Genomic DNA, 26,390 nt, shown 5'->3' on the forward strand with positions numbered 1-26,390 from the left:
GTGGAGGCTGTTACAGACACAAAGAGGGTTTGTGGGGGACTCCATATTAATGCCCATGGTTTTAGAACAGGATGTACAACAAGCTAATATATATGTGATGGGCAGGTGTCCACATACTTTTGGCCATATAGTGCATTTTTACTCATATTTTTGATTGTACTGACAACAGATGGCACAGCAATATATTTCAATTTGTATTCAAGGTACATGAAATGTGATCCTAGACTTGCATTTGTACCTTAAGACACTACATGATCCAGAAGAGGACAGATCCCTTTATAACCTTCAGTCAGCTTGAACGGAGCATGAAGGTGACATGTTGTCCCTTTGTGTACTGGTTGCTGAGCATGTCATATTTACAGCCTTTTTGAGTGGAGGTGACGGGCTAGCGAGTACCAAGCGGCTTTCCTGGCCCTTCACTGTGAAAGGGTCAGAGCCGTGAGCTCCCTGGACTACGTTAAACGACTGCAAAAATAGACTGTGAAGCAAACCGGCTGTGCTAACTTCTATAAGCCAGCGTCAAGAACAGTTTTGGCCATCTGAGTTGCGGCCCACTGCAATATAAATGCTCTGGAGAAAAAGAAAGATATGAATGAAAATGAAGTTCAAACGCACTCCTGGCGTCCTGCTGTTTCTTGAAAAATGATGAGCGTTCTGAAGTGTGTTTGAAGCTCATTTTAGATATCAGATCAACCGGCCACTGCGAAATAAAGTCTTTGAAAATGTATGTCCCAGCAAGAAAGTTCTAGCTGGAATGTTTATCATTTATCAACTACAGGGATGCATTTTTGCTGCATTCCTTTGAAATATTGTGCGAGTAAGCAAGACTCTGTGGGTCCAAACTGTTCTGGACTTTATCCTGAGGCAGGGCCTTTGCACCTGCACACAGAGGCACAGCGCTGCATTAAATAGTTCATATTCATCTGCAAAGACTGCTCTCAAAGCACATCTGTCAAAGCATGTCTCTTTCTCTCTCTCTCTCCTCTCTGTTTGTTAGCATTAGCGTTAACTACATTAATACGTTAATTCAGTGCACAGTGTTTTCCTGTTATTTGCATCCTCCATATTGTTATGCATGTCAATTTGCATTCTCCACACTGGTGTGCTTGAAAAAGGTGATAAGGTGGCTTTCATTTAAGTACAGAGAGGGAACAAATCTTTAGAAGAGGAAACCAAAGGTGTGCTCTGCATGCAGAACTTTGGCTTTTTGTTGCGAGTCTGCTCAGAGACCCTCTCCCAGGGGAAGATGGCAATCCTTGGCGTAAAACACGTAATGGGTTGCGAGCAGAAAGATTAGGGGCTCAGCTGCTTGGATGGGAGAAAATGGAGGAAATACATGAACAAACTGCCATTTCGAAGATGGTCTTAATTATTCGGTCGTAGCTAAGACTGGTTTTCAGAGAGGACTTTACTCCTGTTACACCAACTAAAGCTACACCTAGGCGCAACTAAGACTAGTCTTAGCGGTGCAAGGTCATGTGAATACATACACCGATCAGGCATAACATTATGACTACCTCCTTGTTTCTACGCTCATTGTCCATTTTATCAGCTCCACTTACTATATAGGTGCACTTTGTAGTTCTACAGTTACAGACTGTAGTCCATCTGTTTCTCTGCGTATTTTGTTAGCCCCCTTTTACCCTGTTCTCCAGTGGTCAAGAACCCCATGGATCCTCACAGAGCAGGTACGATTTGGCTGGTGGATCATTCTCAGCACTGCGGTGACACTGACGTGGTGGTGGTGTGTTGTGCTGGTACAAGTGGATCAGACACAGCAGTGCTGCTGGAGTTTTTAAACACTGTGTCCACTCACTGTCCACTCTATTAGACACTCCCACCTTGTTAGTCCACTTTGTAGATGTAAAGTCAGAGACGATAGCTCATCTGCTGCTGCATAGTTTGTGTTGGTCATCCTCTAGTCCTTCATCAGTGGTCACAGGACGCTGCCCACAGGACGCTGTTGACTGGATATTTTTGGTTGGTGGACTATTGTCAGTCCAGCAGTGACACTGAGGTGTTTAAAACCTCCAGCAGCACTGCTGTGTCTGATCCACTCAGACCAGCACAACACACCCTAACACACCACCACCACGTCAGTGTTACAGCAGTGCTGAGAATGACCCACCACCCAAATAGTACCTGCTCTGTGAGGGTCTATGGGGGTCCTGACCACTGAAGAACAGGGTAAAAGGGGGCTAACAAAGTATGCAGAGAAACAGATGGACTACAGTCTGTAATTGTAGAACTACAAAGTGCACCTATATAGTAAGTGGAGCTGATAAAATGGAGAATCAGCGTAGAAACAAGGAGGTGGTCATAATGTTATGCCTGATCGGTATATATAACAATGATGGTTGCTAAGCAGCCTGGGTTGCTAAGAAAAACTGCTGTACACTGGCAGCTTGCTAGCTGATGCTACAAAACTAAAAAAAGCAGAAGTAATTTCACCAACAGTGAAACTTTCACATTGATTTCATTATAGAGTCTGATTGAAGTCATATTGATGGATAAAAAGTTAAAAGTTCAAAAAGACATAAACATAGGTGGGTCAAGAGGAGTGCACCCAGCAGGTTTCTTCAGCCTTTTAAGCAGCGATTGTTCAAAGATGCATTTTGGGGTTGGTGACCCCCTCTCTTGACCCCTGGAACACACCACAGCTATGCACATTTCTCTGTGGGGGAATGTGGATATTCTCTCAATTTTACCAAACATACAGAAGAAAAAAGGCCTAGAGTTTGACTTTATGACTGCTCCCAGCTAGGTATGCCTAGTTTTAGTGAAATTTCAGCTTATGACCAGTTGGTGAGTTTTAAAGCCCAGAATGTTTTGACTGACATAGCTTATGACCAGGCATAAGCTGTGTTGATGCAACATAGGTCTATCTTTAACATGTTTTCTGTTGCAGGCCCATTTTTTTTTATATGCCACAGTTTGTATAAAGCAAAAAAAAAGATTTTTGGTGGTAAAAGATATACTATGCACTATACTATACTGGACAAAAGTATTGGGACAGTTACACATTACACCCACAGGAGCTTTTATGACATCCCATTCTCCTAATAATATGGGCAATAATATGGAGTTGGTCCTTCTTTTGCAGCTATAACAGCTTCCACTCTTCTGGGAAGCTTTTTACAAGATTTTGTAGTGTCTCTGGGAGAATTTTTGCCCATTCATCCAGAAGAGCATTTGTGAGGTCAGACACTGATGTTGGACAAGAGCACCTGGCTCACAGTCCCTGTTCAAGTTCATCCCAAAGGTGTTTGATGGGGTTGAGGTCAGGGCTCTGTGAGGGCCAGTCAAGTTCCTCCACACCAAACTCACCCAATCATGCCTTTATGGGCCTGGGGCTCAGTCATGCTGGAACAGTAAAAAGGGTCTTCCTCTAACTGTTCCTACAAAGTTGGAAGCATACAGTTGTCCAAAATGTCTTGTTCTGCTGAAGCATTAAGATTTCCCCTCACTGGAACTAAGGGTTCTAGACCAACTCCTGAAAACAACCCCATATCATTATCCCTCCTCTACCAAACTTTACGGTTGGTACAATGCAGTCAGGCAGGTTATGTTTTCTTGGCAGGCTTGTTAATCAGACTGCCAGATAGAGTAGTGTGATTCTTCACTCCACAGAATGTTTCCACTGCTCCAGAGTCCAGTGATGGTGTGCTTTACATCCCTTCCACAGTGCAGGTATGCAGGTTTAAACGACTGTAGTTTGTAACCATCGTCATTTTAATGTATTACAAGCAATGACTTCATCAATACTGTTTTTCTAAAATCACTAACATTAATGCCTCAGTGCTACACCAGAGACATTTTTGCTATTCTTGAAGGGAATTGTAGCAATACATTGTAAATGACATCAAGGCTGGATGCGATTGGCTTATGACTTATGAGATTTGATTGGAAGTTGAGCATAAAGTGAAATCTATGTCTAGTTTCTCCTATAGCTATTATCTCCAAATGAAGAGAACCCCCAGTGGTGATTTTTTCAGAAGTGGCCAGCCTACCAAAATAATATAACTCCACATAAATGCAAAAGTAAATGAATTTGGAGCAAAACATATCGCTGCTGTCAGAAGAAAACCATGTACCTGTATTTTTGTCATTTTTCAGTTTTTGACATAGTTTGAAAATGCCTGTTGCCCTTTACATTGTGTGTAAATTTCATGAGGAATGGGCCAAAAGAAACTGCCAAAAACGACTTGGAAAAAAGTCTGGTTCCATTGACTTACATTAAAAGTAAAGTATGTTTTTTCCTTCTCCTGTAAAGTTACCATTCTGGAGATACAAGGTTTTCTTCCAGCAACAGTGATATGTAGACTATAAACCAACATCAGTAATGCATCATAGGTTGGTTTTGTAGATTAGAATTAGGCCTATTCTTGTCAACAGCAATGCCAATAGTGTTTTACCATGAAATATCTCATGTAGTCTAGGCTTAGGCATAATCTAGGTCTGGGAATCCAACCCTACATGTCCAAGAGTTTGTAGACAGCTACTCATTCTATGATTTTTTCTGAATCCAAGGGAGTTTATCCTCCCTTTGCAGCAGTAACAGCTTCTACCCTTATGAGAAGGATTTCCACAGGTTCCCAACTCTGGTCTTGAAGTACTGCACATTCTTGCGTTTTCCCAGTTTACAACACATCACTGAAAGGCTTGTTAATGAGCTAACTAGTTGGATCAGGTGTATTAGGAGCAGGAGATGCACTAGATGTGCTGGGCAGCAGGTACTCCAGGACCAGGGTTGGGACCACTGCATGAGCTGGATGATTACTTCTGGATCACAAACCCATCACAAAGGTATTGGATGGAGCTCCATCACTCTAGAGAATCCAGTTTCACTGCTCACCAGCCCAATGCTGGGAGGCGTTATACCCCTCTAGCTGACAGTTGGTATTGGGCATGGTGACCTTGGCGTAGCTGCTTCAGTGTCCAATTCTATCGGTCAGTACTTTTCTATGGAGATCATTCAAGCTGTCTCTGTGCTTGAACATGTCAGCATAGGTGAATTAGAGGGAATGTCCACATACCTTTGGGCAAACAGTGATAAAATCGCTCTTTTCACAAATCTCCATTTAGTAAAATTTGAGTGATGTTGCAAGATGTATGTGTTCCCTTATCACTTTACAAATACATGCTTGAAAAAGCGAGACAGATCAAGACTAATGGACTTCTCTGCCTGTTACTGTCCCTCAGGTCATTAAGCAAGAGGGTTTGAGCAAGACAGCATCGGAGTGCACTCTGTTCGACTTGCTGAAGTATAACGATGCCAATGATGATGAGCATCTGACTAAGGATGAGTTCTATGCTGCCTTCGGTAAGTACAGTCTTTAAAATGTGAAATGATGCCACACAACACATAAAAATAAACCGAAACAAAACCAAAAAAGGACGATTGACACCTTTGCCACATCAGCACTGATTGCATAGAGCCTCTGTTGATGCTCAAGGCATATCTCAGAGAACTCAGCCATCCCGAAGGGATCCATTCTATTTCTCAAACCTGCCTGACAGATATAACTCATAAGAGGCAAAACTTTGAAATCCAAGCTCTTGTTTCCTTTGCTTCTTTGTTAAACTTTGAGGCAATGTGCCTGAGGTATTGAGCTGCATCTATGGGATAGGTTTGGTCCATAGAGGTCCAGGTTTGTTATAAAACTACATCTCCCTCTAAATGAGTAATGAGACATTTCTGCAGGGTTAGTGGCCTTGGCAATGGACTGAAGCAGAAGCAGTTCCTGCTCTAAACTCACTTCTTGCTAGAGCCATAAAGGTGAAGAAAACCTTGTTAAGCTTTAATTGGAGCTTGTACTGATATCTCTGCTTAGGTCATTGAATAGTAACAGCATAAATAAGTCTATTGCCAAGATGTTGTTCTTATCTCCTTTCTCATTAAGGGATATGCAGTAAAAGGTGAGGCCTAATAATTACCTCTGTGACCCAGGATTCAGTTAGTACCTGTCATGCTGCTTCTCTGTAAACACAATGGTGTAGTGAAGTGAAGCTAATGTGGAGGGCATTTTGGTTTTGCCTGTGGTTATTATTCTACTCTATCTGTGAGTAACTGGGCTTTTTAATATGGTTTTCCCCTGTGTGTCTTACAATGGTAAATTGTTCGGAATTTGCACAAACAGAATTGAATGGAAATGTACACATTGTTAAGGTTACAATTAGGGGCAGGTTGTAGTAGTTTTTACATCAGTTGCATGATGTCCAGCCAAATCTGGCTCATTATAAATAATTTGCAAGACCAAAGTGAACTTGAGATTACCTTTGAGGTCCAATGCTCACACAAGTGTCCAATTGCAAAAACAACATATTACAATCTCTGTATAAAAGCATTGGCAAATAAATAGGATGCTCTAGAGTAGCCATACATAAGCCTAAGGTCACTCTACCCAATGTAAAGCATCGGTTAGAGATCCATGAAGCTCCCCAGCATTGGACTTTGGAGCAGTGAAATTGTGGTCTCTGGAGTGAAGTTCCTGCTTTAAGTGGTTTGTTAAAGGCTGAAATAGCAGAACATATCACATGTGCAGCAACAGACAGAATTAGATATTCTATAGGAATACAGTGTTAGAGGCTTACTATGCCTCCCTGAGCCAGGCTTGAACTAGAGGACTGCACAGGAGTGTTTTTTCAATCCCGCTCCCACAAGATTTCATCCCGTGTGTTCCTCTATATGCGTGCTTCGTTCTGCTCCCAACACTGAAAATTAGTTCCACGCCATAAGGTACTGTGGTTTGTCCTGCGGATCCAATGGGAGTCTCGCAGGAGTGCAGACCTCTAGCTTAAACCCCAGTCTGCTGTCAGTAGATATAACTTAACCACTCTACTATATAGCCAACAACTACCTCTATACTGTCACAACAAACCTGTGTCACTATAAGGAGCCTTTTTTGGAAATAACTATATATGTTTTCAGTTTATAGGGCTATAACTTATAACTATAACTATAATAAATAGTTAGCTTTTAGGGTATACATAATTAATTTTTGCTACATTGTCAATGTCTGAACAAAACTTTTTATCCTCAATTTTTTTTTTATTTTACAGTGACATTATTTGAAAATAGCTGCTCTTTACTTTGTCTAAAACTCTTATGATGTATGGATCAGTAGTCTGAAATTACTTTGAATATATATATATTTTTTTACACTGTACTTTTTGTCTGATAGATAGATAGATAGATAGATAGATAGATAGATAGATAGATAGATATGCAGCTGTGATGTATTTTATTCCTTTTATATCTTGCACTTTGCACAATTTTGAATTGTTCTTTTGTAGTTTTCTGTTGTTTGCTATGTAAAAAGAGAGGTTGCTTCACAGCCAGTTCTGACACACTAATTTAATCATAATGTCATTTTTTGCCATTGTAAATATACAACACCTTTATCAAACAACATATTTTATGTCCATATCGTACATCCATGTCTAAAACTACACTCTAATAAAAGCCTGAATAGTTGTGCATTGTGGTCAGATTTTTAGCTGACAGTCAGTCTTGCTGATCTAGCTGTTGATAGAGTGAGCTAACAATGACGTTTTGGATTCTGGTGAAGTAGAACTGAAGTGAATAATTTAAATTGCAAACTTTGGCTCCTTGGCTGTAAGGTGATTCTGGGTGATTCCTCACAAAGACCTTTGTCATTTTTCAGAGAATAAAAAACAAATATTGAGAGATGAGAGTGTAAAGCCTCTGAGGGCTGAATGAAGAATAGGGCCTGGTGAATCCCCCTCCACTTCCCTTCTATCGCTCTCTCTCTCTCACTCTTTTTCTGTCTCTCTCGTCCTTACATTGTCTGATCTATCTCTCTCTCCTCATTTTCCTTTTCAGTCTCATCCGCTTCTGGCATTTGAAATTCATTCAATATCCACTGACATTCTGCAAGGGCCGAGACATTCTAATAAGGGTATGAAAAGGTGCGGCGCAGGAAAGAAGAGAAAAGAGAGATGAAATGCATAATGAAGCAATGTTGCTTCTTACTGTAACTCATTAGTCTTTTAGGGAAAAATCTGGAGAAAAAGTATGAGTTTGGGGATGAATTGAATCCCACAAGTTTGCCGCTCTTGCAAGAAGTAGGAGTGTGTGTGTGTGTGTGTGTGTGTGTGTGGTGGGGAAATGGCCCTTCAGGCGAGGTACATCAAACGGGCCAAGCAGCAGTTCCTCCCTCCTTGAAGAGTCACTGTTCTGTTCTGTTCTTCCTATATTTCCGAGCTATTTTTCACTCTTCTGCCAAAGCTTGGACTTTAAAATGAAAAGACTTTGTGTCAACAGGTCCACTCAGTGAAGAGCTATTCTCCTCTCTTCCTCCTCCTCCCCCTGTTCCTCCACCCCCCCAGCAGTTCTATCTCTGGTGTAAAATAAAGAACATCCTTCGCACAATTGGAGGAGTTTTCTGAGAAGAAGCACATCCGAGCAGCTTATAAATAACCTTAATCTAAATGTCTAGCTATAGAATCTCAACATGTAAAAAAAACAAAAAAGTAATACTGCGACATTTAAAGACTTCACGATACATAATTTGTATCACAAGATTTCTAACAAGCTGGAACACACACAATGTAAAATACACTCACTACTTTATTAGATACTCCTACACTGTATCTACACTTTAGATTCCCCTTGCTGTGTTAACCCCTTAAAATCCCAGGCTTATTATATATATAAAGCACGGCTCCAAACTGCGACTAAAATGTTCACAATTCACAATTATTAATTATTACTTTTGTTGTTTTTATGTATTTTCATCTTAAAGCATAACTAATAGGCTTGTGTGCTCGTGGGATTTCAATCAGAGTGAAAGCAGATCAGCTAAACTGGGATTATTGCAGTGAAAAATCACGAAGCAAACAATATCAGATTTTTTTACACAGTTCAAATCTCTGTCAGACCTTAAGAGGTCATCTGCTCGACCCCTGTCTGACTCAGGACCAGCGAATTACGGAAAGAACCACAGGAAGATACAAAATGTTATGCAAAAGTATAACCACAGACAGATTTCAGAACTTCTTGGCTTCAGGAATTTATGTGTCTCAGGTATGGTAACATAAAGCCTATACTGCATATTCTGTTCCAAAGCAAGCAAAGATATAGCTGGAAAAATAGATTTCTTAACAGGAACGAATTATTTCAAAAAAGAGACGAACATGGCAAGAGTCGAACGCATAAAAATGCATGCATGTTATTGTCCAAAGAGGGCCCCTACCGTGCTGTGTCTCATGCACGTGAAAAAACAGCTGAAAAAGGATTCAAGGAGCTTAAAATTAAATTCAACACAGCCTACATGACAGCAGTAGAGAACTACCCTTCACCAAATTCATCTCCCAAATCTTGTTAATGAAAAAAGCAGACTGAATGTGTTGAAGATGTATGATAATATATATGACGATGGTCAGGCACGGTGGAAGGCAGAGATAATTTAATCAAAAGTGTGTTGAAAAGTTTATTTATTTCTATTTACCTTTTTATTTATTATTATTTGACACTCAAAAAAGTTATTGGCACCTGACTTTTTTCTATTAGGAGTCAGTGGCAAATTTTTTGTCTGGAGCCTTGTAAAGGCTTATTATTCAGTAACTACAGGGACTTCAATGCAAATGGGATTAACTATTCTTAGGGTTTAGAAGTGTATAATAACACTATGGTCCTGCCAGTGGGCTCTGGCCATTTAAGGGGTTGAACAGTGCTGTGCAAAAGTGAGAGCTCACCCTTGATTTCCAGTCAAAATGGCAATTAAGGACAAGTTATTCACTTTTTAGATGTTTCAGAGGATATTAGATGTAAGATAATCCACTTGAAAAAAGGGGGAATGTCGAAGGAAAATAAGTGAAAAAAACAGAGTTTCTAAAGCTTAGAAAAAGGTGCAGGGAAAATAGGATAAACAGTATTTAAGCTTTCATCTTTGAGAGAGAGGAGAAAATCAAGCTCCACTCTTACCTCAGATCTGAAAACGACTCAGCGCTATGAGTCTGAAAGGATGTGTAGCCATCGAGAAGCCCTCACTGAGAAAAAGAATGAGACAAAAAGAAGAAAATTTGCACTAGAACAGCAAAACTGTGGAGTAAAGTTTTATTGACTGATGAAGGTAAATTTGTGATTGGAATTAGTTGGATTGTATTAACCAAAAACCAACTTCTTGGGAATATGAAAACATATCCCTCCTTTTTTGTTGTTGTTTTTGGTCCTGTACTGAAAGCAAGTCACCAAAAAAGGATGGAAGCTGTAATAAAGATGTAATAAAGGCAAAATAGTGGACACTACTAAATACTGAAAAAAAAGATATTATATTTAGTTTTTCAAGCCAGATTGCTCACTCATGCTTTGCTTCCCCTGTGTAATTTTCTGTTAAATATGTTTTCTGTTTTTTTTGTTTGTTTGTTTTTCTCTACACCACTTAATATTAAACGAATGGAAGGGTGGTCTTGCACAGTTCTATAATGTATGTGATATAATTGCATACTGCCATGTGGCCCACTTCCATTTTACAGTACACAGAGCTCCCTTACTGTCCACTTACAATAAAGCACAACAGCTTTAACTATTATGTATTTTACAACTTGCTACTCTGGACTTTTGTCCTTCCACTTTACTTGCTAAGTGAGTCAAAAGTCAAGCATCTCACTATGAAAGGGTGACATTGACTTGGCAGCTTGTATGTTCCGTATCAGAAAATTCAATGCCAGATAGCATAAAATGCTCTTCACAGGAGCTGAGCAACCTGAGATATGCGAGGCTGAAAATGTATACATCATATATGTTCAGATAGGATGATCGCATCAGCATTTATCTTTGCATAGCAAAGTAGGCTGTCTGAACTCTTTGCATTTTGCCTGATTTTGTTGAATATTCAAGCATTTGCTGCATTGTTTGTCAATGCAGAGATAACACATTGTGCTTATGAATAATTCATCCCTCACACTCCCCATTGCCCACCTGAACCTCACCCCCCCACACACACACTCACACACACACAAACAACCCAAGCTACCACAATCAATGTTCCCAGTGGTGTGCTGTAAGGAAAACTGAATATTAATTCCATCATGTCACTGATATGACTGAGTCTCGCTACATTAAAAAAAAAACTTATTTCCCAAAAAGATCAATGTGTTTGCAAAGACCATGGAGGTTGAAATCACATCATCCTTCACATTTATTCTGTATTCACTCTCAGCCGATAGAGCGATCTGGAGATCAAATGAACATCTGATCAGAAAGCCGTAGCTGATGGGCTCAGATAGGGATTGATTAAGTGGGCTTGTGAAAGTGAATGAATTGAGGTTTGTTGGTTTGTGGAGCCCAGACTGTGCTGTAGGGGCTGTAAGTCAGTGTTCTAGCTATTGATTGGGGAACGTGATGGAGGGTGACAGATCATGAGGGCATGAAATGGCCCAGTTTTGGTTTGCAGAGTCTTAGACTCCCCTGAGCTTCAGTAGGAGCTACAGGCATGGCATGAAAAAGAGGGAGAGAGGAATTGTGGGAAATACAGTAAGACACTGTAATTAGTCTTTATGGGAAGGATGTCGTTTACACAGAATAGATAACAATTACATTAGTTCCTGCTCTCAGTGCCATTGATCCAGCTAGGCATTTAACCTTGAGTTGCTGTACAGGGACTGTCCTAAGAGATGAATCATGTAATAGGGTTAGCATTTGTTTTCCAACTGCACCATAAAAAAAACGGAAACTTTGATTTTTTCATAGACTATCCAGTACTAAAGGCTCTGGTTTTATGGTTTTTGGTACTGCTCAAGTGACCTAATGGTACCAAAGGGTGTTCTCATTTGTCTTTGTTAACATTTGCTGCACGAAATGTGCAGAAGAACATTTTGTAACGTGGGTTATGTTGCAATTTTGTCTCCTTTACCACAGAAAACTGATAGCTAACAACAGTACTATTCAAAGACGGCTGGGTATCACGCGTGTCCATTAGTTATGCAAGCATCCCCTTAGTCAGACATCTATTTAGGCAATGTTAAATGTTAGCTCTGTAAATTTTATACTGGTTGTGTTTATGAAGGGAGACAGATGGTAGCACTAGAAATGATCTATGCATAATGACTAGCCTGGTTTATCAAACTATAGAGTTTTAAACTTGAGCGCGAAAAAGACCAATATTAGCAAATTAGCTAGCTAACATTGGCTATACAGCTACAAGTTTCCCAAACAGAGACTGAACTCTGATGTAAAAATAGCACTGTTAGCCAAGTAACCAGATAATATTAGCAAATTTGCCAGCTAACGTTAGCTGTATAACCAAAACAACTTCACAATTACGATGGTACATTTCATTATGTTACAAGGGTAGCACTAAATTTCACAACAGTAGTAATCTTGCTGGCTATTTTCAATAGCTAGCTAGTAAATGACCAACATAACTTACTTGTCCAGCAAGTAAAAAGCCAATTCATCATCACTCCTGAGTCCCTTCAGGTCTTGGAGCTGTCGCCACCTCTGAAAAGCCAAGCCAATGTTGATTCTGTCCTACCACAAGTTCCGTCGCTCTCCCTTTTAGCTCCTTTTAGCTTTCTGCTACCTTGTCAACATGTCCTACTGGAGTGCATATGTAGACATAGACCTTCACATAAAACTGTAGGCAGGATATTTTTATAGCTCAAATAACATGAAGCTGAAATTAGCTTCTTATTTGCCAGCTTCTTGTTTGAATTTTCCTGTTCCACCTTAAATAGTACAGCAGATACATTTGACATCTCAGGCCACTGAGGCACTCAGGCACCATTGTAGAATGGGAAAATCCTTCACCCAATGGGAAGGACTTCACTCCAAAGGAAGGACAGATTATTAGAACACCGGTTCTCACTGGTTCTATGTTTTTTTTTGCTTCAGCCATGGGTGATGCCGCAGAGGATGACTGGGTCTCCATATTCAGCGATATCTCTCTCCTTCCTTTCACCAATTTTCAGCACTGTGAGCACCCCACCAATGTTGCTCAGATAACCAGCCCATATCGAGCTGGACCTTCTTTTTGAGTCTGTGCATGTGACATCAATACATAAAGATGTCTGATGTGATCTGAAAAACTCCTGCCAAATCCCAAAAGCTCTGACTTTTGAATGAATATTCCAGGCTTTACAGGGAGATTCACAGCAGTGCAAGAACACCATATTTTAGCAGATTTTTTTTTTTCCTCTTGACTAATAATAAAGGATTCTTTCAGTTCTAACAAACAAATCTTACATAGTGCAGCTTTAATCCAACAAATAGTTAATTCTTTACTCTTCCAGGTGAGGATCAGGTCACTAAGCACTACTACATCACCAATAATTGCACCAAAATGTAAACTCGAGTGGTATGTTGATGTGTTGATTGCTTTGTAAAGAGTTTGCTTAGGAAGCTAAAGCTAACGATATTTACATTTGTAATTGTCTTCATGGAATGAATGTTTTTGCTCATATTATCACACACAACAAATAATAAATATAAGCTTTGCTTGATGCTGCATGTTTCTGTATAATTGTCAATGTTTTGTGCTAATTATGTTAGCATTAGCTTCCTAACTAGCTTATGTCACCAGTTGTTACTGTTACAAAGTATCAATTCTAAAAATAGCAATCAAAACATGGACATAGCATTCTAGTTTACATTCTGGGGCAATTATTAATAATTAGTAATAGAGCTTAATGACTTCATCCTCAACTGGAAGAGTAAAGAATTTCCTTAATTGTCAATGGCTTTGGCTGAAAGTGTTAAGACTTACAGCTTAAAGCTGCACTTTGTAAGTTTAGCAAATATGGGGAATTTGCGGCCTCTCTGGTAGAAAAATGTAACTGCACAAAATGTGTGGAGGAACTTTTTTTTCAGTGTGGGTTATGCTGTGGTCAACACATCAACATAGCATATTAGTTTACATTCTGGAGCAATTATTGGTCTCAAATAGTGCTTAGTGACTTCATCCTCACCTGGAAGAGTAAAGAATTTGCTAAATTGTCATTGGCTTTGTGACTAAAGATAGAGGAGAGCACCCTTGAGTACCAATTGCATCCACTCATAAGCAGGTACTGGAATCCATAAAACTGGAACCTTCAGTACCTGAAAATGGAAAAATATCTACAGGAAAAACTGCCTGTGATCTCACGAAGGTTGTAGGACAGTCTGTGAAGTATTAAAGTATGAATTGGTGCAAAAATGTTAGGATGGCATGATGACACCATGAGATAAGCAAGCTTCATGACATCCTACGAATGAGTCAACTGTAGCGTGTCAAATGCTTGGGATGTTCCCACTTCTTGGTTGAACTGACGAAGCCTCTTTTTGAAAGGCAAAACTTTTTTTAATAATTCCTCCACAAGTCAAGCAGCCTAGACTACCTATTACAAGTCAGTTGAATGAGCTGGATGACTAATAAAACCTTCACAGACATATTGTATACACAGTGTAAATCCCTTGTTGTTCTCTCCTGCCCACAGTGCAGAATGATTATTTCTCCTCTTCTCCATGCACAGAGATCATCTTTTGTTGCAGGAAGGGCTTTTCAAGACATACTAAATGAGTGTACAAAGATTCCTGCACTCATCTCCCACTCCAGAGGCCATTTTCACTTCGCCTTAGGCCAACCGGAGCACGATTGTGACGCTTTTAAGGCTTGATTGCAGGGAAGAGTGGTCTGGCTTATTCATGGCTAGCAGTGCAGTGACAATTAATGGCTCCTCATACATACTCCCCTGCCGGGTGCGGACCCAGCAGGCTTTCTCACGCTGGTAAATTGAGCTGGTGATGCTTTGCATATTTTTTAGCCTCCATTTAGAAGTGACAGTTTTCGGAATACAAACTTAAACTTAGGCTGATCTGGCAGAAGACATACCAATGTTTGCAAAGATGGAAAAACCGGTTCATTAAAATGTAACACAGATCTGAAATCAAAGACTGAAGATCAACCACGTAGTCCTGCCTGTGTGATACCGCGCATTTTACTGTATGCTGAAATCAAGAAGAGGTTAGAAAAGCTGGAAATATCAGGCTTAAGGAACAATTCTTTTGACACATCAAACACAACAAATTGTCAGTTATTTTTTTTCTAGCCGAATGTAGCATGAAAACCGCTCCAGCGCTTTAGAATCTCCTGGAATGTCCTGCCTCGGGGCATCTGCAGTAGTATGTTAATGAAATAGTAAAGTTTCTTCAGTACAGACATTAAAACAGCAGTTAGGTTTCATAGTCCTTGCAGAATGTTGTCTAAAACTTTTTAAGTAAGCCATTAAGCTATTTAAAGCACTCATATAACAGAAGCACTAGTTTTCTTTGCTTTTGTATATAAATATTGTTCAAGGTTTAAGTGACTTTTCAGCCTCCTGCTTATATAATTAAAAAAACATCTAGTTTGGAGCTTATCAGGGTTGTACAATATACTGTATACAGTATACATAGCTGGCTTATACAGTATGCATATTTGGCTTAGAGTGTTGGGCGCCCAAGGCTCATCAATGCGCAAGAGCAATCAAGGCCATCCCATCTAGTCAACTGATGATGGTTCCAGAAGGAATGTGTCACAGTGCGTTGCTACCTCCTGCATACAAGGTTGTGTCACCGCAGTTCGGTCAGAGCACCCATGCTAACCTCTGCCCACTGTCAAAAGCACCTACAATGCACATGCGAGTGTCGGAACTGGACCTTAGAGCAATGGGAGAAGGTCACCTGGTCCAATGAGCTCTGTTTTCCTTTACATCACCTGGACAGCCGGGTACCTATGGCCAGTTTTCTTTGGGAGGTGATGGTACCAGTCTCAGTGTCCTGCTCATACCATAAAAAACAATCCACAAAAACAGGTAGTTTTGAATTTATCATGGCTGTGATGTGAGATGGTCCAAGACTGGAGTTCAGAAGGAAAAAAAATAAACAAATACAAAGAAAAATATATAATGGTTGGCACTTTAACACAATATAATGACTGTACGCACCTGCTATTTGTGATTCACGTACTGATTGGTGGGTCGCTGTTGCTCTGCGTCATGATTACTGGATGACTGCATATCTGTAGCGTGATTAGTCCAGCATTGCTGTGGCCGTAGGTGGGTCTTTAAGCAGCTATGTAACAAACACATAAGAAAAAGAGAAGTAGAGCAGCTTTTCAGGAGGAGAAAGCTGGATTTGCCACCTTCACACTTTGCCTGAAGGCTTTCTTTACCTTCATTGCACTCGCACAAACACACAAACCTACTGAAGTGGGTGAGGAGATGCACGGATTTGGGATGTGATTCATCTCCATACATCTACCTTTTTTCTAAGAAAGGGTCTATGTCTTTGTGCTTTGTGCTTTACACTATTAAGATCCTCCTGCGGAGTCAGAAAGCAATTACTGGCTCCCCGGCCAACAGGCAGCGCTCAGAATTGCCATTCTTTTCATCAGGCAGCGTTGATATGCCTCGACAAAGAACTTAAATCCACCACTGCCCCATACACACACACAACACACACACACACACACACACACACACACACACACAATCACAATTTTCAATGTCATTGGCAGCGGAGGACTGTGTAATAAGAAATGGGGTCTCACTTGAAAACAAAATTGACTTCAATAAGAAGTCATGGAAGCTGTTTAAGATGTGGAGATGTGGAGATGAGAGAAGGCGAAGGGTGAAATCACCAAAGAGAGAGAGAGAGAGAGAGAGAGAGAGAGAGTGAGAGAGGGGTAGAGACAACTAGCACGCAAATTAAAAAGCACACCTTCCACTCTATCAACCTAAATCAGGAAAGTTCTCCCCTTTTCCTCCAGTTTTTCCCCGATCCCTCATGGAGGTGTATTAAAATTAGAGCAATTAGAGGCCTGTGCAGAGCGCTAGCATGCTAATGCGCTGGCGTCTCTGGAGGCTCGGCCGGCAGCTGTGGTGGAGATCAGCGGAGTACTCAGTAAAATCAGCCTTTGTGCAGCCATTTTCACATCCGTCACTCACATTGATTGGATCTCACCAAAGGTTTTATTCCAATTGGCCCAGCTGAGCCGTGCTTTTGAAAGATTCGCCGACGATCAAAGTGGCTTTATGGGCTTATAAATTCACCGCAGGAGGGAAGACGGGGGGGGAAAAAAAAGAATAAACGCATCGTGTTTATGAGGCTCATGTCGACCTCCTTCCTGCCTCCAGCTAAGGATTTGCTGCTCCTCAGAAGCCTGGAGACTCGCGTCTTAGACAAGTGAATTAGCCATATTGCCATTTGAAAAGTTTTTGTTGGATACTTTATAATAAATTACATTTTACCCTCTTCTGCTACTGGCAGAAATATTGGAAGCATTCCCATGTATGATTGTACATGTTCAAAAGAATAAACAAAAGAGATTTGTAAAAACAGCAGATAGTGTAGGCAAGTAAAATTTTTGTCCCAAGGAACTGAAGAGCTATGGTGACACACCTACATTCAGGACTAGCTATTTATGCATTTAAAGAGAGTGTATACCCTTAAAATGGGGTTATTCTAGGGCTCTTTAGCAAAGGCAATTGTTCTATATTCAATTGTGAACAGTGAAAAAACAATTTGAATGCATAAATGATTATTTGCTAAATTAAATGTTTTTTATGGCAGAAAACCTGATTTAAAAAAATGATTCTTTATAACACCAAAAAGCGTTTCACTACCATGAAAATATCCTTTTTTGGATACTATAAACTGTAAAATATACTGTATACAGTATACATAACTGGCTTATACAGTATACAAAACTGGCTTAGGGTGTTGGGCACCCAAAGCTGATCAGTGCCGTAGAGCAGAGGTCAGCAACATGTGGCTCCTGAGCTGTGTGCAGCTCTTTTAACTGCCCTGTTGCAGCTCCACAGCAGAATTAGATTTTTAGGTGAAAATAAAATAATCCTGCTTTGCAGTAAAATAAAGCTCTGCTGATCATTCAAACACAGTTTTAACAATAAATGATCTGAAACGCTGGAGTTAATGTAGAACTGCTAATTCAGCCTTTAACCCTGAAGGTTGGCGTGCAGACTGCTGGTCACACAGCAACACAGATAATGATTTTACCTAGTTAGTAGCTAATGAAACAGAGACGAATTGACTTATTTGCGTTTGTAAGTGCTTATAAGCATTTATAATATTTAAAGTCACAAGGTCAAAGTCAGCTTCTTGTTCGCTAGCTTTTTGTTCCACCTTAAATGGTGCATCAGCTACATTCTGGCACCTCAGGCACCATTTAAGGTGGAACGAGAAAATTTGAAAAAGAAGTTGGCGAATGAGAAACTGTTCCTGACAGAGATGTGAGAAAAGCAGGTATAGCTGAGCTAAAGCTTAAAGCAGAGAAAAGTAAGTCTGTGTTTTCGTTTCTATTACATTTTCAGCATATTCTATGGCATTAGCACATCCTAAGATATAGATTTACAGCCAAGTTGTATAAAATGTTGTTGCTCCCAAGGTGGTTTGATTTTATAGAAATGACCAAACGGCTCTACCACAGAGCAGCTTCAGAGACTGCCCCCCATGAGTGATGAAGGTCTCCCTCTAACAGCTCTAACATTCAGTAATGCGGACCGAGTGCAGAGTAAATCAAAACTGTTCTGCAGCTCAGCTCTAATTACACATACTGCAGTTATTGGTGGCAGGTTTGTCCTCAGGGAGAGCCCACCCATCTCCCCCACACTGACACACAGCGAGCTCCAAAATGAAGGAACACACTTCAGCGGCGTATATCAGACACAGTCCAGTTCATAAAGTCTGTGCGAGTTCCTTCTGCTGCATTCATTTATTCTGTTCACTCTTATCTGAATGGAGTCCTCTTTACTGTGATACTGTATTCAGCGTCTGTTTCCCATCACAGAGTAGTTCCTATCAAAGTAGGTAGGGTTCTCTGGAGGTCTGGTGTGATGGTGACATGATTTTCCATGTCATGCTAGTGTTAACAGAAAACACAGGCAACAGCAGCAACAGTGGAGCAGCTTGAAGTACTGGTTTATAATGTATCCTACATTTAACAGCAGCTCTCTGTGCTGATTGTGCTGAACCAATCAAATTCCCACACTACTTCTAGCTCCACCCATATGTTACCTGACATGAAGGGCAATCAAATTCAGCATAGGTGAGTCGCTTAGCATTGGAAATAATGAAAAAATGTCTGATTATGAATTAAAAAAAATTCTGTGGTCTGGTGGAAAAGCACCAAGAGCCTCTCTCTCTCTCACTCTCTTTCTCTCTCTCTCTCTCTGTCTCTCTCTCTCTCTCTCGCTCTCTCTCTTTCTCTCTCTCTCTTTCTGCCCACCCTCTCTCTCTGTCTTTCTGTCTTCCTTCCTCTCTTTTCTATTCTTTTCTATCATCTATTCTTTTTGTCTGTCTGTCTTTCTTTTTCTCTTTCTATTCTTCCTCTTCTCCATGCTTTTCTTTCTTCTTCTTTCCTCTCATTCTCTCTCTATCTTTCTCTCTCTCTCCCTTTTTTCTCTCCCTAACTCACTTTCTGTTTATATCTCTCTATCTTTCTCTCTATCTCTGTCACGTTTTCCTTCTTCCTTTCCTTACGCTTTCTCTTCTCTCTCTCTCACTCTTTCTTTCTTACTTTCTGTCTCTCTATATGTCAAACGTTATCTTTCTGTCTATTGGTATTTCTCTCTTTCTCTCTATCTCCCTCTCTCTTTTTTTCTTCTCCTCCTTTTTTCTCTTTCTCTCGCTCCTCTTTTCTCTGCTCAACTCACTTTCTCTATGTTTCTATTTTTATTTCTCTCTATCTTTCTGTCTATCTCTGTCTCTCTTTCTCTTTCTTCCATACCTTTTCCTTTCTCTCTCTCTCTCTCTCTCTCTCTCTCTCTCTCTCTCTCTCTCTCTCTCTCCTCATTCATAAACATTCCTATAACTTCACATCTTCACATTTCAATCCCGAGAGACAGCAAACCAATAGAGTGACTGGCCCCGGAGCAGATTCCAAACCTATTACGATACAAAGGAGTGTAATTGAATGGTTAGGGAGGATATTATCGAGCGGTGGAGACGGTGTCAGGGTATTATCCATGCCTAACACACACACACGCACACGCACACACACACACACACACACACACAGTCACGCTACAAAGCTTGTTTAGAATTTGTTGTGCATGTGTTCTGCTGTTATAGATGTTGTTAAGGCAGCAGGTTGAAAGAGAGGAGACAGAACTATGTTTCAAGGCACGAATGTTCAAAGTTTAATTAAACACAAAGGACATTCTTCCCCATTAGTGTCAAGAAAAGAGAGCTAAGACCCAGAGCTGACAGCGGGGGCTTTCTCTTTCTCTCTCATCCTCCACTGGCCTGTATTGTGCTTTACATGAGGGTGAGGTAAAGTACACTGATCCCTTACTTCTGCTTTCATCACATCAAACAGCGTTTCAACTTTGTTAAGCAAAGAACAGAAGGTGTTCACTTTAAATGAAATGCTTATTGGCAGCACATTCCAGGCTTATTACAGCTGTTATGCTGTCAAATTTCAACTTCCCCATCCCCTTGGACTTAGGCCTTAATCTTTAGCCTTATTATTCTGTAACTACTATAATTATTTAGTAATTACTATGTAGTTACTATGCATGTTTTCTTCTGTAACAAAAGAGGCTACACATTAAGCTTTGAGGCTTAAAAGGTTAAACTCATGCGCACATGGACAGGTAATGACATCAGGTCCTCATTCTTACAACTAAATAATGTGTCTATCAGTTTCCTCAAAAGAATTTACCAAAAAAATTAATTTACCAGATAGTGGTTGTAGACAAGACAATGAGAGGCAGGTCCTAGTCAAGACCAAGACCTGGACACATTGAGTTTGAGTCAAGACCAGGACCTGTAGTAGTCGTGCCTGAGTCAAATCCAATCAAATCATGTTTATTGTCACTTCACATTTACACAGGTGTGTAGCTGCTTTATAGTATTTAAATATAAAAATAAATACAAAGTATATAAAAATTATATACACATTAGACTAAACAAAATATTCATAAACAACATTAATATACACAGTGTTGCGTACTTTTCAATGTATAGTGTAACATAGGTAACACATTTTTTATAATATAGGTTAAGAAATAAAAGCTATGATATATGCAGTTGTACACATATATATGTATGTACGTACACACACACACACACACACACACACAGACATACACACACACACACAAGGGGCAGTCATGGGCTGGAGGTTAGGGAACCAGCCTTGTGACCAGTAGGTCATGGGTTCGATACCCTCAGCTGACAGTACAGCCCTTGAGCAAAGCACCTAACCCCCAACTGCTCCCCAGGTGCCATGGATAGGGCTGCCCACTGCTCCAGACAAGCGTGCTCACTGCCCCCTAGTGTGTGTGTTCACTAGTGTGCATATATGTGGGTGTTTAACTGCATGGATGGGTTAAATGCAGAGGTCTAATTCCTCTGTGTGCAAACACAGTTGGCTAATGGTTCTGAATTCAATTCAGGAAATTCATCATCACTGATTATACATGGTATATATTAATAACTAATATGATATTTTTATATTTTGTAAATTCTAATACATTTTGTAAAATCTAATAAATATTTTGCAAAATCTAATAAATAAATAACCTATAGCCAAAAAAATGGTATTACTTATTATTATATTATGGTTTTAGTGCAACTTTGCATTGTAACCCTTGGAGACCAATGATGGTGAAGTTCTTCTTTGTCCTTTCTTCTTTAAAACTTCAAAAGTCAATAGTTTAGAGTAAAGTAACTATTAGGCCAGCCACAACGGACAACTGTTGCACTATTTATGAATATTCTGCTCTTTAGCTTCTTTCTCAGTGTCAAAAAAATGGTTTATCATGTAGGCTTATACACATTAGCAGCCTCAGAAAATACAGAGTGAATTCTTATGGCAGAGCACTGCAAACATTCAGAATGTGGTGAAAAATAACACTTAATAATAGGTTACAGGCTATAAAAGAAAATATCTGTTATATAATTGGACATTTTTTTCTAATGCACCATCAAATATTTTGCACTGAAATGGACCCTATATATAAGACCCCAATATCAGTTAATGCTATCAGCTAACTGATGCATCATCATGGGCCCTAGTGTAGATCAAATGGATGGTCACTTGCACTTCAGTTACATGTTGCACCTGTACAAATCCAATCCAGCACTAATCAGAAAGTGTTCCATGCAGCTCAGCTCACTCTGCCGGCTCCAGCACATGCACTGGAAATGCTCACTGTAGGTTGTTCAGTTGCTGCTTTCCTTCTCACTCCCCTACTGAGCGCGCTCACATCAGCTCCTCCCATTGGTCGCCTGCTCTCATACTGCACTAATGACTCAAAGAGCAGAATGTTAAATCCAGGGTTTCTGGAGGTGCAGGCCACTGCTGTACTTCTACCCACCTGTGCTTGAGGCAACTCAGCGAAAAGGAAACGCAACCAGGTTAATTTGTTAAATTAACTTTTAATGAAGGTGCAGTGAAGAAAAGACAGAATTGCTGCTTGCATAGAAAGAAGCTTGTTTGTCTTGAGCTCAGACTTGTTATAATTTCCCAACTCCATAATTGTGCAATCATTCGAGATACCCCCACCAAGCGCCGCTCTCATTTGTTCCCACCCGAACTCGATTATGTTTTCCATGTGTGCGAATTTAATTACGCTCTGTCAGATATCTTAAATAATTCATTCGTTTGTTAATGTGGGTGATGTTGCATCAATAAAGTGCTGTATATTTACAGGAGAAATTTATAGCTGCAGACCATCCCATCATGCTTCATACTGCTGCTTGTTTTTGATGGGCTTCTGCATTAGAGCACATTTGTCAGAGTCAGAAGACTCTGCTCATTTACATTTGCCAATAGATGCATACATTTTCCCAGTGAATTGCCACGGCACAGGAAATGGAGAAATTGTTGCTTTAATTGCACAGACAGTGCCATATCAGATCTTATTCTGTCATGACTCACGGTGGAAAAGACTGGGGCTGTTTGCTGTGTTTGGCCTTTGTTAACCTTTCGACAAAAGCTCAATGTGCCTCCATTATAACTGAATGCGTGGGCTGAAGTTAGGGTGTAATTTGCGGGGGATTACATACTTGGTATTTAGGAGTGGAGGGCTTTAACGGGTATTTGGCTTAATAGGTTTAAAATAAAATGGGCGAAAATAGTCACAATTATTTAACACAGTGGTTCCTCAGCCAGTACGTGGGGATGCCCAGCTGGTTTATATTATTATAATTATTATTATGTTCCAGCTCAAAACACTACTGCTTCAGGTAATTATTATTCTACCATCCTTGATTCCATAGTTCATGTTGTGTTGCGGTCTGGAATAGAACTAATGTGTGTGCTGTCTGAGCATCCCTGTGGTTTGAATTAGGAACCTCTAATTTAACATGTTGCTGTTGTAGGAAGAAAACCTCATATCTCCAAAATTGTAACTTTACAGGAAAAGGGAAAAACATACTTTACTTTTAATGTAAGTCAATGGAACCAGACTTTTTTCCAAGTCATGTTGGGCTGTTTCTTTTGCTGAAAATGAACTACTAATGCACTAGTTAGTCATGGTGAAGCCAGGTACGACCGGGTCAAACAGGTTGAAGTATCCCTGTGGATGCCTACAATGTGGGTACCTTGGACAGCGACATCAATAAATTTTAGCAGCTTGAGAAACTTTTGAGAAACGTTAGAGTTGCTTACTACAAACTCATTCTCAATATAGTCACAAAGTTTCTTAATAAGTTATGGCTCTGGCAGTAAAGCAGTAAAACCCTGATCACTTGACCATGCCAGCTGCTGTGGGTGGGCCTCAGGGGGCCTTGTCCACCCGGTTATATTGATAGGCCCACTTAGAAACTGGTAGACATACAAATGATATCAAGACCAAAGATTTTTTTGTTTTGCACCTTCAATTGAGGTAAAAAAAAATAAACAAAAGAATTTGTTATTTATAATTTATTATTATTATTATTATTATTATTATTATTAGCATTATTGGCAGTTTTATATTTTAGACTTGAGTAATAATGACTGGTGTATTAACTGCAAACTGATTCCAATGTGTGATTACACAGAACTTACTCTTCTGTTTAGAAATATCCTTAACTGTTCATATATAATCAAAACATTGACGATTATCTCATTCTCAAACTGGAAGTCAAAAAACACCATTACTATCACTCACTGGACAAATTCACTAATAGATCATATATCTATGGAAAAAAAATGTCTACTTCTATCAAACACAAGAACATTCAATAAGACCTGATCTGGACAACGGCCATTAACCTTTTACACAAGTAACTGTCCCACTAAATCAACCTTACTGGAGATCCAATATCCAGTTCCAAACTACTCTATACATAAAAATATCTTTAAAATCATAAACTCTTTCCCCTTATTCATCACACGCTTGTTCACTGTTACCTTTTTCCAAGCTAGAACAGACACAAATGGTGAAACAGCCTATACTGAACATCTTCTGCTACATTGTAATTGGAAGGAGCTGCGCGATACTAAACTGTTACAAAATTCTGATGGACAAGTGAAAAATGTTTATGCAATTTTGATTAGGTGATTTAAAAATGACAACATTCCCATATAATTCATTGTGATTGGGTTTTTGAAGTATAACCTCCTGCTCTGCTCTGCAGATACTGGAGAAAGTAATGGACAGTAACAGATAAACTTTGCAACAAGTGTCTGCCTATAGCATTCTAACTGCCCAGCTCAAAATTTGGTGCTTGCAATCCAACACTCTCCACTAAATCCAAAGGTTGGTCTGGTGTGCAATACCTGTATTCGAACGCTCTAGCCCTATCTATTAGTTCTAGAATGATCTCACCATGCATACCTGGTTCTATAGTGATCTAGCCCATCCCATGCTGTTCTAGAATGTTCTCCTATATTCCCACGCTTCTCCATACTCGCACTGTTCTACAGTGTGTACTCATTCACACTGTTCTAGAACATTCTCCTCATCTCACATTGTTTTCAAATGATCTCACTAATCATACCAAGTTCTATAGTGATCTAGCCCATTTCATCCTGTCCTAGAATGTTCTCCCTCTATTCACGCTTTTCTAGAATGTTCTTTGTTCTTACACTGCTCTACAGCTGTGTCCCTAATTCACCCTGTTCTAGAACATTCTTCCCATCTTGCTTTGTTTTTGAACGATTCCACCCATCATGCCCTGTTCTAGAATGATCTAACCCATCTCACACTGTTCTAGAATGTTCTCCTCTATTCATCCTTTTCTAGAATGTTTACAGTACTCACACTGCTCTACAGCTGTGTCCCTCATTCACACTGTTCTAGAACCTTCTCCCCATCTGGCATTGTTCTTGTATGATCTCACCAATCATACCCTGTTCTAGAATGATCTAACATATCTCACACTGTTTTAGAATGTTCTCCATTCTCACACTTTTCTACAGTGTGTCCCTCTTTCACACTGTTCTAGAACATTCTCCCCGTCTGACATTGTTTTTGAAAGATCTCACCCATCATGCCCTGTTCTAGAATGATCTAACCTATTTTCACAATATTCTAGAATGTTCTCCTCTATTCACACAGCTCTACAAAGCCACCCCAGTTCACAATACTCAGTTATTTTCCTCTGTTTTACACTGTTCCACACAGATCTCCCCATTCACCCTGTTCTAGAACATTCTCCTCATTCACACAGTTTTCAAAAGTTCCTATTCATGTCATTCTACAACATTCATTTGGTTGTCTTTTCTTATTTATAAGAATATAAAGCCTGCTGCTAACATTATATTGGGTCAGTTGTTCAGCCAGTGTGCCATGCTTTACAGATACAGTGAGGTATTTCAAATATGACGGGTTTTATTTAAAGAGGAGTAAAAAGGGGTTGAATTGGTTCTATTGGGGAGGTTGTTGCAGTCAGTGTTTGGCTCATTCCTCAGTTTCACCTGTGTGTAAGTGGAGTTTAATTTGTTTCTTTAGTTCTATACACGTTCAGAATGTGATTCGTATCACTATGGTAATGGATATTATTGATTTGCTTCAGTAACAGTAAAACCAACTGAAGTGTGAAGTATATTCCTGTTATTTATAAACAGCTCTTCATGCTAACAACAATGTATTTCTAACCTGTGTTACGTTTATGTGACCTGGTTTAATTTCCTAGTGTCTGTTGTTCTTGAGTGTGTAGATTCATTTATTCCCTTTTATGATGACAATTTTTAGAACAGCAGATAAAATAGCTGCCTCATGCCTCTCTAACTCGATAGCAGCTAATTGAACTGCTCCTTGAATCCTAAATGACACTTTAGACTCATTCAGTATAAGTATGTGCAAACCCACATGGATACATATACACAATGTTAAATCTCTAAACTTTCTAGTAACTTTTTTCAAGTTTTAAAAAGATACTAAGGCCAACAATAACACAGACAGAAGGACCCTGACTGATGTTTATAGGTAACGTGTTCCAGATCTTTGGT

At 39.8% G+C, this 26,390-nt stretch overlaps 1 protein-coding gene across 1 annotated transcript in view; it reads left to right on the forward strand.

The window, feature by feature from the left end:
• Positions 1-26,390, forward strand: part of fstl5 (follistatin-like 5) — a 225,944-nt gene that overhangs the window by 124,883 nt on the left and 74,671 nt on the right. Inside the window, exon 6 of the mRNA XM_036568782.1 lies at positions 5,203-5,323. Within this exon, the coding sequence (XP_036424675.1) occupies positions 5,203-5,323 (121 nt within the window). The remainder of the gene's footprint in view (positions 1-5,202; positions 5,324-26,390) is intronic.

This window comes from Colossoma macropomum, unplaced genomic scaffold (genome assembly GCF_904425465.1).
Source record: "Colossoma macropomum unplaced genomic scaffold, Colossoma_macropomum, whole genome shotgun sequence".
In the NCBI taxonomy this organism is placed as follows: Eukaryota; Metazoa; Chordata; class Actinopteri; order Characiformes; family Serrasalmidae; genus Colossoma; species Colossoma macropomum.